This window comes from Phoca vitulina, unplaced genomic scaffold (genome assembly GCF_004348235.1).
Source record: "Phoca vitulina isolate PV1807 unplaced genomic scaffold, GSC_HSeal_1.0 scaffold33, whole genome shotgun sequence".
NCBI classification, from domain to species: Eukaryota; Metazoa; Chordata; class Mammalia; order Carnivora; family Phocidae; genus Phoca; species Phoca vitulina.
Window position 1 is genome coordinate 1,006,676 of NW_022589736.1, and position 12,395 is coordinate 1,019,070.

The 12,395-nt window shown below is 64.1% G+C and overlaps 1 protein-coding gene across 4 annotated transcripts in view; it reads right to left on the minus strand.

Annotated features, from left to right (window-relative positions):
- The window catches only part of SLC9A3R2 (SLC9A3 regulator 2), an 11,422-nt gene extending 2,876 nt beyond the window's left edge, over positions 1 to 8,546 (minus strand). Inside the window, exons 1-3 of one of the 4 annotated variants that reach the window (XM_032425915.1) lie at positions 8,255 to 8,546; positions 5,654 to 5,854; positions 105 to 284 (exon numbers count right to left, since the gene is read on the minus strand). In XM_032425915.1, coding sequence (XP_032281806.1) covers positions 105 to 284; positions 5,654 to 5,854; positions 8,255 to 8,467 — 594 coding nt within the window. In that variant the 5' untranslated portion in view covers positions 8,468 to 8,546. Of the gene's footprint in view, positions 1 to 104; positions 285 to 2,726; positions 2,892 to 5,653; positions 5,855 to 8,254 lie in introns of those variants that run through there. The other 3 variants (XM_032425914.1, XM_032425916.1, XM_032425917.1) reach the window with 3 other exon arrangements.
- Positions 8,547 to 12,395: the final 3,849 nt, after the last annotated feature.

Consider the following 12,395-nt stretch of genomic DNA (forward strand, 5'->3'; position numbering starts at 1 on the left):
GGGGGGGACACGGGCCCAGACACACACTCGGGGTGAGGGGGGGACACAGGCCCAGACACACACTTGGGGGACACCCAGCACCCCAAAGCCTCCATGACAGGTACCTCGATGAGTCTGTCCTGGGCGCGGAGGCCAGAGTGAGCAGCAGGTGAGCCTGGGTCCACGGAGCGGATATACTGTCCCGGCCGGGACTTGTCACTGTGCAGGTTGAACCCGTAGCCTTGGGGGCCCTTTCGGAGGTGGCACAGCCGAGGGCGTAGCTCCCTCGGGGGCCCACCGACATCCTGCAGGCACGTGAGACCAGGCTCAGCACTGATCTCCCCCCCACCCCCCACCAAGGCCGCTGACCCAGCCCGCCAGGCCTCGGGCCCCCAGAACGCAGCCGCAGTGGACGTGGGCCAGAGGAACCCCAACCCCACGCTCAACATCACGCCCCGCCCGGCAGCCCCAGGTCTCAGGGACAAACCCTCTGTACCCATGCCTGGGGGCCCTGGTAGGGTGCCTGTGACTGAGCTCGGCAGCGGGATCTTGAGCAAAGCCTCAGTTTCCAAACCCAAAACAACTTCAAATGGGACCAGGGGCTTTATAGGGGTGTTAACAGGATCTGCTCAAGGGCAGCGCTGAGCCCAGGCCAGGGACCTAGGAGCAGCCAGGTGAGACAAGTGTCCTGGACGGCTATCCCTAGGGGGGTGCGCTGCCGGGGAAACCCCTCCCCTCTCCCTCCGAGCGAGAGGCTGACGTTTGTTTTTTCTCCCCTTCTCCCTGTGGCCTCCATAGGGCTGGTGGCAGAATGATGTGTTTGCTTTTACATTCCAGAGCAAGCTGGAGCCACCCCCACCCCCATAGGGCCCAGGGACAGGGCGCAGGGGCCGAGCCGAAGCGAGTGAGAAGGCCAAGGGTGGGACCTGCCCTCCCACCCTCCCTGCCAGAACACAGAAGGCCCACGATGCCCCGAGCACCCCCCCGCATCGACAACCCAGGGCCTCGCCTCGCTTTACCTCGGGCATCCTGCAGTAGGGCTGTGGGTCAGGGGGCCGTGCGGGCAGGGGCCAGTCCCCAGGACGCCCCCCCCCAAGCCACGGCCTGGGGCCGCGACCACAGCGCGGGTGGCTAGCGGCTGTGGGTGCTCAATTAAACATGGCGGGTGGCCGGAGTGCCTGGGCGGGCAGCGGCTCAGGTTTCCGGGGCCGCTCAGGACTCGAGTGCGCGCGCAGGTGAGCAAGTGCCGGGTGGGGGTGCTCCCTGGGCCCCTCCCTGACCCTCCACCTACCCTTACCCCCAGGGAAGCTCTCCAGGCCTCAGGCACCTGCCCCCTGCAGCTCAGGCCACCCCCTGACCACTCCCAGCCTCCAGGCCTCTGAGCTCATTCCTCAAATCTGACCGTGAGTACTCTGGCCTGCTAGTCAGCCTGGCTGTGGACCCAAGCACATCTTTTCTCACAGGGCGAGTGCCCTGCCCTGGCTCCGGGCCTCCCCCTTGTCCAGAACACCCTCTTCCTGCCCAGCCTGCACCCCTCCTCTGGGACCCCTTTCTGGACCCCCAAAGCCCGCCCAGACATGCCCTCGGGATCCCCACTGCAGGCCACCACCTCGCCCCATAACCCCAGGAACTCAAGGGACAGAGCAGCTGCTCCTTGATCCCCCAGGGGTTCGGCTGGGCAACATGAGCTGAACTGACGGGTGTGAGACCCCCGAGTGCTCCAGGGCGCCCCTGTACAGACTCAGCCCCTCTCCCAGACACACCTCGAGGCACAGGCTTTGAGTGCCCCCGCACTGAGGTGCCGCTCAGATCCAGGCGGCCGGAGCCCACACCCCGAGGCTGACAGGCCAGGAGCAGAGCCAGAGCCAGGACCAAGCACACCTGGCAGGTGGACATGGGCCCAGATGTGAGAGGCGCGTGGCCACAGAGACCAGACATGCAAACATACGCTCACAACACGCTACACGGTGACACACGCGTTCGAGAGGACAGCCCCCTGGCGCTGAGCCCTGCAGCCGCTTCTCACGCCCTGCACAGTGACCTCCCCGGCAGGTCTCTCAAGGCCCCCAAACAGGAAGCAGGACTGGGGGAGTATCCGGGGCCATGAGGCCAGGCAGAAGTCACATCCGGGTTTGGGACCATCCTGGCCATCCCCCTGCCTCAACCCAGCACGGCCACCGCTCACCACACTAGCCAAGAGGCTTCTCTGCAAGTCTTGCCTGAATTGCTCTCCTGCCGATCAGCCAGGATCAGCCAGCGTCCAAGGAGCCCCACCCCCGACACCAGACCCTCAGGTTGAGAGGCTGCAATGCCGAGGGCCAGGCTGCGTGGAGAGGCCCGGAGAAGCAGTGGGTCAGGAGGGGGCGCAGGCAGGCCCAGCGCATTGCTCACATTCCTCGCTCCGGGCCCTGGCTCTGAGCACTTCCTGCCACCTCCCAGCGAGGCCCGAGGGCTCCCGAGGGCTCCCAGCCGGGCAGCCCGGAGCTGGACAAGCCCTGGTCTCACAGCGCAGCCCGTGACCAGACAAAGAAGCTGGCATGGGGATACCCCGGGAGCCGGGCTGTGCCCCCCCCCAGATGGTGACTCACCAGCCCTGACAGAGAAAGGCCCCCATTGTTGCTCAGGGTGCAGCCTGCTCGCACCAGGGTCACCAGGGTGTCCCAAATCCCCTCTCCTGACCCTGGGGGACATGGGCTAAGCTGGCTGCTGGGGTCCTCGTTGCCCACCCCGCCCCCACCCAGCCTGACCTGCACAAGTCCCCAGGATGGTCTCTTCGGAGGGGCTCCTGGAGCTGGGGCCGGTGGTGTGGCATCCCCAGAGCGGGCCATGGGAGGCAGGAGAGAAGTGGAAGGCACCGAGCGTCCAGCCGGAGTGGCCTGAAGTCTCCGGCCAGCCCAGGCCACCACCCCATTTATCCACCTCCCACAGCGGCCCTGGCTCCCCAGGGATGGGTGGGGACAGGGGGGCTGAGTCACTTTGGGGAGCAGGGTGGTGTCTGGGTCCCCCTCCCCTGCTCAGGCCCCAGCTAGGCACCCCGTACTGGCTAGGTTTCAGTCCCAAGAAAGGAAGGAAGGAAGCTGCTGGGAGGCCCTGCCCTGCTCCCAGGACCCGGGGCTGGGGAGACAGGGAGGCAAGGGAGGGGTCCCCGGCGCCGGAGCATAAGACAGTCCTGCTGAGGCTCCCAGAGCCTTCCCGTAGGTACGAGGCTCCCACACCAGGCGGTCACCCCCTGCAGGACTCTCACTCCCTCGCTCGCTCACGCTCGGACCCCAAGGGCCTCTAGAACGGGCAGTGGGGGCCCAGGCTCTGTCCCCACCTCCATGGCCCTGGTACTGCAGGCTGCCCCGTCTGTTTGGGGGCTGTCCCTCTCGTCACTGTCAGGATCAGCTAGACTGCAGCTTCAGCCTCCCCAGCCTGCTCTGGCCTGGGGCTGAGTCACCACTGACTAGGACCCCACAGCACCCCAATGGGAGGGGCCGCCCCATCGGTGTCCTCCCCGCCCCACCTCCCACAGCCCAGCCGGGACGGAGGAAAAGGAGCTGAGAGGACAGGAGTGACTTGCGGGGCCCTGACTCCCAGCTTGGCCCTTACTTCCCACGGGGCCCCCGGGGGCTGGCATCCTGCACTGGAGCAAACCACATCCATCCCAGCCGGTTGTCCTGCCTGCCGCAGGCAAGCACCACCCTCCCAGGCACCCTGACCGCCAGTCGGTCCTGGGGAGGTCAGCCGAGGCCTGGCTCTTCCATCGGACCCTCTGAGCTCAGCCAGTTAGACATCAGGTCTCTGGCTGGGAGGGAGGGGGTCGCCCTGTCCCCTGGGCCTCCCCTGACCTCCTGGAGTCCCGGTCCCCAGGCCGGCCCCTACCACAGAGCCCCTGCCAGTCAGGCCCCACTTTGTTCCTCTAAAAATACGCCCAGAGGAAGCCCCCTCCTAAGGCTTCCTGCAGCTCCCAGAGCCTGAAATAGCAGAGAGGGAAGGTCCCACCCAAGGACAAGGTGCCTCAGCACCCCACCCTCCAGATAAGCCCCGAGGGCGGATTTTTCCACAGGAAGGTGAACTCAGCGTTTGTGTCTAAATCAATGGACAAACGCCTGGGGGGGGCGGTGGCGCTTCCTCCGGGAGGTAAGACGCCTGTGAAGGAGCGGTGCTCTGGGAGCCAGCCCAGCCGGCACATCGTCCCCGGACCTCCCTGAAACCCCACAGCTGACCCGGATGCCCCCAACTCGGGCCCTGACCACCCCCGTGGGGCTCTCCAGCCCAGAGAACAAAAAGCATCCTGAGGGTTCAGACCCAGGTCTGCACCCAGGCTGGCTTCCCACCTGAAATGTCGCCTTCCCCCGAGTCCCAGGCACGGCCAGCTCACACGTGAGACATGCACACCCAGAAACTTCAGATCTCACACCTCCACTGGCATTAGGCCAGTGGTTCTCAAAGTGGGATCTGGGGAAACCCCTGGGATTGAATCCTTTAAAGAAATTTAAAAAAAGAGAGAGAGAAGAAAGAAAAAAGGCGCCTGGGTGGCTCAGTCCCTTGAGCGTCTGCCTTTGGCTCAGATCATGATCCTGGGGTCCCGGGATGGAGCCCCATTTGGGGCTCCCTGCTCAGCAGGGACTCTGCTTCTCTCTCTCCCTCTGCCCCTGCTTGTGTTCTCGTTCTCTGTCAGATAAATAAATAAAATCTTAAAAAAAAAAAAAAAAGGCAGAACGGGCACGAGAAACAGTACCATGGGGCTTCAAGAGGATAGAACAATCGGGGTGCCTGGGTGGTTTTGGCTCAGGGTCATGATCTCATGGGTCATAATCTCATGGGTCGTGAGATCGAGCCCTGCGTTGAGCCTGGAGTCAGGCCCCACACTCCGTGGGGCATCTGCTTGGGGATTCTCTCCCTCTGCCCCTCCGGTTGCTCTCCTTTTCTCTCTCTCCCCCTCTCCCTCTCTCAAATAAAGAAACAAATAATAATAAAATTTAAAAAAACAGGGTAGAACAAGCAGGGGCAGGCTCTTCCTCTTGGCCTCCCCCAAGTAGGAACCCCCGCCCAAGTCCTGCCACCCAGAAGTTGGTAGAATAGCAACACACACACACGCACACACATATTTATTCCAGCTCTTCTGGCCTGGAGCGGACACAGGAAGAGAAAAGTACCCCAATCGCGGTAGACCCCAAGCTGAGGACCCAGCTCAGAGTGTCCCCAGCTGTCCCCAACCATGCACTGCCCATAGAGAAGGACCAGCCCCTACCTCTCGAGGCCTTCCCAGCACAAGCAGACTCCTTAGACAGGCAGACACGTGACATGAACGCAGAGCTAGGCACAGTCCGTCCCAGAACATCCCCGCAGACCCTTCCCAGTTCCCTCAGCCCCTAGGCCGGGCTTGTCAGAGTGACCTTTCCTAGGCCAGGGAGCTCTGATGAGCATCCTGGGGAAGAGCGCTGGAGATGGAGGGCCAGGGACCGGGGCCACGCTCCCCTGAGTCCACCTGCCTTAGAACACAGACTGAGGGCAGAAAGAGTGGCCCCAAGTAGCCAAGAGGGTAGTCACCAGGGGCGCCAAGAGGCAGAAGAGATGGAGACGGAGCCTTGTGGAGGTGAGCAGAGGGGGAGACTGCCCGCCATCCAGAGGCAGACACGGTGGTTCTGGGAGAAGTTGGGGTGGCCCCGATGTGCAGAGCCTGCCGTACCTTCTGGCCAGCCTCAGAGCCCAGGCTGCCTGCATGTGCCCAGTCCGGCTTTGGTTCCCAGGGGTCGTGGGTGGGTGGAAGCCCTCGCTGGGCCATCTCCTCAGTGCAGGTCAGCTGCCGCCGGCGGAGCTCCTCGTCCGTCTCTTTGTCCACCACCAGCAGCCAAGTCTGCCCTTCCACAGCCTTGATCCTCTGCACCACCTGGGCCGGGCAGGTTGGGGGGAGCAGGTCAGCAGTCGGCACTCTGGGCAGCACATGGACAGTGGCACCACCCGGGGCTGGCCCAGGATCGCGGGCAGGCAGCTGGCCTACCAGGGGTGGGCGGCTGGACGGAGAGGCCAGCCGGCTCCGCCCCCCACCCCCAGTGCACCGGCAGCTCCCTCCCTCTGTACGCAGGACTCCTGACACAGGGCTACAGGGTCACTGCAGGGCCTGGCCTTGGCCCCGGGTCTTGTCCAGGAAGGGCCGGGAAGCTGGGTGAGGCAGTTGGTCTGGAAGGTGGTGCACGGCTGACCTTGGGGTTTTCAGGGTCTGACCGTGTGCACACGGATGTTTGCAGGTGTGCATCCAGCTGTTTCAGGGTCTCTCAGTCTGCGGGTGAGGGAGTGAGGGGTCTCCCTAGGTCCCTGTCTGAGGGTCTGTGGCCATTGCTGTTCTCAGCAGTGGAGCATGGATGTCTAAACCCCCGCCTCTGAGCCTTCCATTTGCTTCCAGACCATGACCACCTGTCCCTGCTGGACCTGCAGAGACGGGAAGGCCTGGTTCCTGTGGCAACGCACCCGCTGGGGCACCCACACACAACCTGGGAAGCAGGGTTCAGACCCGGCAGGTAGAGGCCACCTGTGGGACCAAGTGCGACATGAGGGCCATGTGTGTCTATGCAGGTGTCTGTGAAGTGTCTAGAGCGCGTGGGGGACCATGGAGCGTGCATGTCAGGGTGTGTCCTGCAGGGAGAAGGAGCAGTCAGTGCCCCCTGGGCATTGGGGTAGGAAGGACAAGACCCCCACCCCAAGTCTTGGGGGAGGGCAGAGAGGGCCTCCAACAGCTGCTCGGCAGAAGCTGTCAACGGACAGGAGGGTGTGAACCAGGCCCATCTTCCCCCTGGCCCTCCTCTGCCCTCTCCTCTCTCTTGGTGAGAGCCACAGGGGGACCCCAGCACCCTGCCGCTTCCTGACTGTGGGACCCAGACTAGACGCCCAATATCCTCAAGCATCAGTTTCCTCATGTGTCAAACAAGGAGCTGTAAGAGCACCTCCTCCCTCCTGGGCCAGCGTGGTCCTGTGTGTAAACTTCGAGACCAGCACCCGGGGCCCTGGGAGAAGCAGGTGCTCTTGGGGCAAGGGTGGCAGTGACTGTTAAACCAAAGCCAGCTGGCACTCTGGCACCCCTCCCTGTGGTCTGTCAAGCCCAGACCTCTGGCCCGCACCCCACCCTCCTTCAGCAAACAGCTTTATCCAGGGATGCGCTGGGTGGAACACAGAAGGTAGGCAGACAGACGGATAGACAGGGGCCTCAGGGGTAGAAGCTGGAGTTCAGCTGCTGGCCCAGCCAGGAACAAAAATACTAATCTCTAGGCCCCAGGGCTGGCCACGAAGACAGGTCACAGACTCACGGGTGCTGGGGAGGACACAGAGAAGCCTGAGCAGAAGGGGTGGAAGGAGGCTGGACTCCAGCCAGCTGAGTCCCTGGGCAGTGGGAGATAGAGAGTCCCCAGGGAGCAGAACCTGCCGAGAACAGACCCTGCCCTGCTTCTGGCCCTCATGTCCAGCGGCAGGGGGCAGGGGGCAGGGGGCTGTGGCAGCGGCCCCTGCAGGGCCAGGCAGCCTCCAAGGAGAGGCATATGCTGCCACCAGCAGCGACTCTGAGGGACCCAGACACCATCAGCCAAGACACACATTAGTACATTGACCTGCCAACACACACTGATGACTACTCGTAGCCAGGCAGGCCGACCCACAAGCCTGGACACACACACCTAGAGGTGCAGACCTGTATATTCACACGCACAGGGCAGCACGTGCACACGCACACACACACACACTGACACAGGCACATACAGGTGTGCCCTCACTGGGACACCCCTCAGGTACGCCCAGGACTGATGTGGGCACACGGGCGTGACCCCCAGAGGGACGTGTACACACACATACCCAGCTGTGTACACAAGCACGTGTTTACACTCATAGACAAGCACTCCAGGCCCGCAAAGCATGGAGAGCCCCCAAGGTGACTGACGCCTGCACTCCTTGCACATGAGGCCCGAACAGGACTAAAGTGCTGGGGCCGAGGGCGAGGAGCCGCAGTGCGGGCCCCTCCCTGCCAGGATGCCCCCTCCGCGGTGCAGGCGCCAGCTTCCTGAGCGGGAGAGGCGAGGAAGGAGGCCGGCGGCCGCTGCCTCCGTGGCCACGTCCGCCACCTCGTAGCGGGAGCCCACGCAGGCCCTCGCGCGACCCCCCTCCGGCCCCCGGGGCAGGGCGCCGAGGCCTGGGCGCACGCAGCGCCCGGAGCGGCGGTCGTTGGCGCCCCCCGCGAATGCGGGGCGGGGCCGCGCTCCCCGGGGAGGGGGCCCAGCGGGGCCGCGGGCGGGGCGCGGGCACCCACCTGGTGGTGCGTCTCGCCCTCCACGTTGACGCCGTTGACCTCGACCAGCCGGTCCCCGGCGCGCAGCGCGGCTGCCTCGGCGGGGGAGCCGGGCTCCACGCGCCGGATGAACTGCCCGCGGCGGCCCTTCTCGCCGTGCAGGTGGAAGCCGTAGCCCTGCTCGCCGCGCACCAGGCGGCACAGGCGCGGCCGCAGCGGCTCCGGGGCGGCCATGGCGGCGGCTGCCCACCGGCCGGCCACCGGCCGGCCACGGCGCTCACGCCTGCCGCGGGCAGGCAGGGGCGCGGGGGGCGGCGCGCAGGCGGCAGCGGCGGCGCTGGGGACCCGGCGGCGCCCTCGGCTGCTCCCGCTCGGCTCCCGTCGCCTCGGGCTCGGGCTCGGGCTCAGGCTGTGGCACCGCCCCCGCGCCCGCCCCTTCCCCGCCTCCTCCGTGGGGCCGCCCCCGCCCCGAGTCCCGGCCGGTCCAGGCTGTGGCCCGGCCTCGGCACCCCGCCAATTCCGGGGTGTGGGGGGGGAGGCCGCAGGGCCTAGGGACCACCTCTGTCTCGCCCGGACTCTGGGCAGCCTCCCTGGCGCCAGCATCTTTGCTTCCTAGTCCAGGAACATTTATTGAGCACCTACTGTATGTGTGACACCGAGGCGGGCTCTTGAGGTAGGAGAGGGGTGGAGAAAGGGTCCTCAGGCCGAGGAATCCCACACAGGGGCAGAGGGTAAGAACAAGGGACACAGCTCTGTCCACCATCCTCGCGAACACACCCTCCCTTCCCCCCACCTCCTCCCCCGCTGTCCCGGTATCTGGATCTCTCCTGCACCGGGAGTTGCCCTGGCCCAACAGAGTCCCAGGACGGTCCAGGAGGCAAAAAGAGGAGTTTGGAAGTAACAAGGCAGCAGCCCTCTCCTATATTCTGGAGGGCAGTGACGGGGGCTCCCTGGCCTCCCCAGAAGATCGTTTGTGCCAATCTGTGCTGGGGATGTCTATTAAACATTACAACCCCCCCCCACACACACACACACGCACACACATACCTCTCTCTTTGCCAGGGCCCCTCACTTGTGCCCCTGCTCATCCCAGGCAGAGATGAAATGTATCCAGGACTTTGGCCTCTGACCTCTGGCTTGGGATCAGTGCTCACAGAAGCTGTTCCCATGAGCTGACCCCTGTGATCCCCCTCTGCCCCAGCCCACCTTTCCCTCCAACCTTCTCCCCTAGCATCTAGCCATCCCCAGCATGGGTGCCCCTTCCCCCAACCAGACAAGAATGACAAGAGAAAATCGGTTATGCTTTGTTGTGCCTCTGAGTACACTTTATCTGGAAAAACCCAAGGGTGCTCAGGCCATTTTGCAGATCAAGAAACTGAGTTCTAGAGAGGAACGAGACCCAGGCAAGGTTCCCCAGGTCCTCTTAGGCACTGCTGTGAGATTCCAAGTCCACACTTTATCATGGAACTCTTTCTCAGCCTCAGATACAGGAAGACAGCTGAGCTCCCCCTCAGCCTGCCCCTCCCCAGCCTGCCCAGGCCCCTGCACGTACCTGGTCTCTGGGGGTCAGGCATAGCCAGCCCAGACAGTTCCCCATGGGGGCAGAAGCAGGCTCGGCTCAGGCCCCATCCTTGCTGCTCCTTCTCCCCTCTCCAGTGCCCTTAGCCTGGGTGCCCAGCCCCCGCCCAAGCACAGGGCTCTCCTCTGGGCAGCCTCCTGGGCCGCAGCCCCTTGGGTGTCCACACCTGGCTGCTGCCCCTAAAAAGCCACTTAGGCCAAGACTGCATGGCTGCTTCCCCACCCCCACCTCTAAGTTCCTGGTTGATGCTGCCATAGGTTCCTGCCTAGCTGGCCACCTCGATCTGTCTGTTTGCCTGTCCAGAGGCTGCCTGTCTGGCCTGTGATGGCCTCTCTGGACCCAGCCTGGTGCTGCTGCTCCTGGAGGCTGTGAGGATGGGTGCGGTCTACCATATACCACCCCAGATGGGATTTAGGGGTCACCCCATAGCAACTAGGACCAGCCAGGACCTGCCAGGCTGTGGCATGGGGCCACACCAGAGTCTAGGGAGGTAGCTGGATGGGAGACCCCCAGGCTGGGGGTAGAGAAGGTAGGAGCTCCTGGTCCTCCGGGTCTGCGTCGGGAGGCTTGGAGGTCTCCTCCCCCCTCCATAGGACAGACACTCCCAGGATCAGCCTCAATCAGTCAGTGAAGACAGAGGGGAACAGAACACCACTGGAGGGAGGGGTATGGGCATGTGGTCACAGCCAGGGGCCAGAACACTGCATCACAGCCTAACAAAGGAGACTCCAAAGCAAAAAAGGAGCTGAAGTACCAGGAAGGTAACAGTAACAAAGGCAACATCAGAGAGTAACAAAGGGGGTGGCCAACAGCCACAGAATAAAGGCAGCTCGGAAGAAGTGCAGGTAAATTCCAAAGGGGGAGCAGGAATGAGTGAGAGGGAACAGGGTAAGTATGGGGCCCCGAAGAACTAGAGAGGCAGGGAAAGCTAACCCAGCTGCTCTCCTGGGCAGACTCTCCGGCGCCCTTCCTTCAGCCTCGGGCCTCGGGCTGAGACAGAAGTGGGAGGCAGAGAAACAGGCCAAGAGAACAGCATGGACAACGACCCAGAAGAGCGGACCGAAAGGTGCTCAGAGGCTGTAAGCTGTTTGGGGTCGCCGGGGAGTGGGCCTGAGGAGGTGATCAGCGAGGCCAGCTGCAGGCGGGGAGGACAGGTGGGAGGTGATCCCCACCCCCACCCCCGACGCCCTCGCTGCCACCTTGCTACACAGGCCTTGAGACAAACGGGAAATAGACCTTTCGGGGCTTCCCTCTCCTGGGCTGTCCGAGGGTCCACCTGGGGTGGGGGCTGGCCCGGGGCTCCAGTGGCGGGGAGGGGGCTGTCCTCTGAGCTTTGAACCTACCTCCCAGCTGCAACGCCCCCGGCGATGGGCGGAGCCTGAGCCTGGGCGGGGACTCTGGGGCGTGGCAGTGGGTAGAGGCCTGGTCACCCGCCAGGGGAAGGTTTGGGGGCCCGTCTGTGGGGTGGAGCCATTAGTCGGACGCCCGGGTAATGGCCTAGAGCTTCCCGGGCCGGCGCCGCCTCCCTAATGGGCATTAATGGCCCCACGGGATGACCGGGCCTCACTTATGGCCTCCTCCCTCAGACTACCCCAGGCCTCTCTTCAGAGCCCGAAACTGGAGCAGGCGGGACCAGCGCGACGTAAAGAGAGATGAGAACACGACACCCGGAGCCGAGAGGGAGAGAGAAGGGGAGAACGGCGCGGACCACCGGAGGGAGGCGGTGCAGGAACCCGCCCACCAGATCTGGGCCCGCCCACGCCCCGCTCCTGGCCCCTCCCACCGCCGCAGGCACCAGCTGGGGCTGCAGCCCGGAAGAGCAGCCGCGCAGCGCCGCCTGCCGGCTCGCCGTGGGATTGCTTCGTCCGAGGGGCTGGCCCAGGCCCCGCCCCTCTGGCTCCGACGCGGTCCAGCCTTGCCCGGCTGGGTGGGGATTGCGGGTGAGGCCGGCGCCTTGGGGCTGCTTGCACTGCAGGGGCACAGGGGTGCCATGAAGGTGGTAGGCAGAGAAGCCGGGCCTCTGTCAAGTCCCTAATCAGCACTGCTCTTTCGCCTTGGACCTGGCACCAACCTCCCTGGACTGGGGTACCTCCAGGCAACGTGAAATCCAGCGCCTCGCCAAGTGTCCAGCACTTGTGACCAAACATATGCAGACCACTTGGCACCCGGCGCTGGTGAGCACTGGAGAAACATTAGACCCCTGGAAACAGATTTATATGCCTGGGTAAGGGCTGGTCTAGGGCTGGTGCAGCCCTGAGGAGGGCATTTAACATGGCCTGAGGCCCTGGAGTCCTTCTTCTGGGTGGACCATGGGGCCGTTCTGGAATCTGCCCACAGGTCCTGCAGTCTGTGTGGGGGAGGGGAAGGAACAACGAGACTGGGGGACAGGGCAGCCCTGGGGCCCAGCCCTGGAACGTGGATTTTTGTGCCATCGGTGGTGCAGAGTGAGGTGTTGTGCCCTGGAAGTGAGGTCGTCAGGATGCCTGTGCTTTGAAAGGCCGAGTTGGGCAAGAAGCAGGAGCAGGAATGGACTCGGAGTGCAGAGAATGGGTTGACCTGAGGAGTCTGTGGCCACCCCTTCCC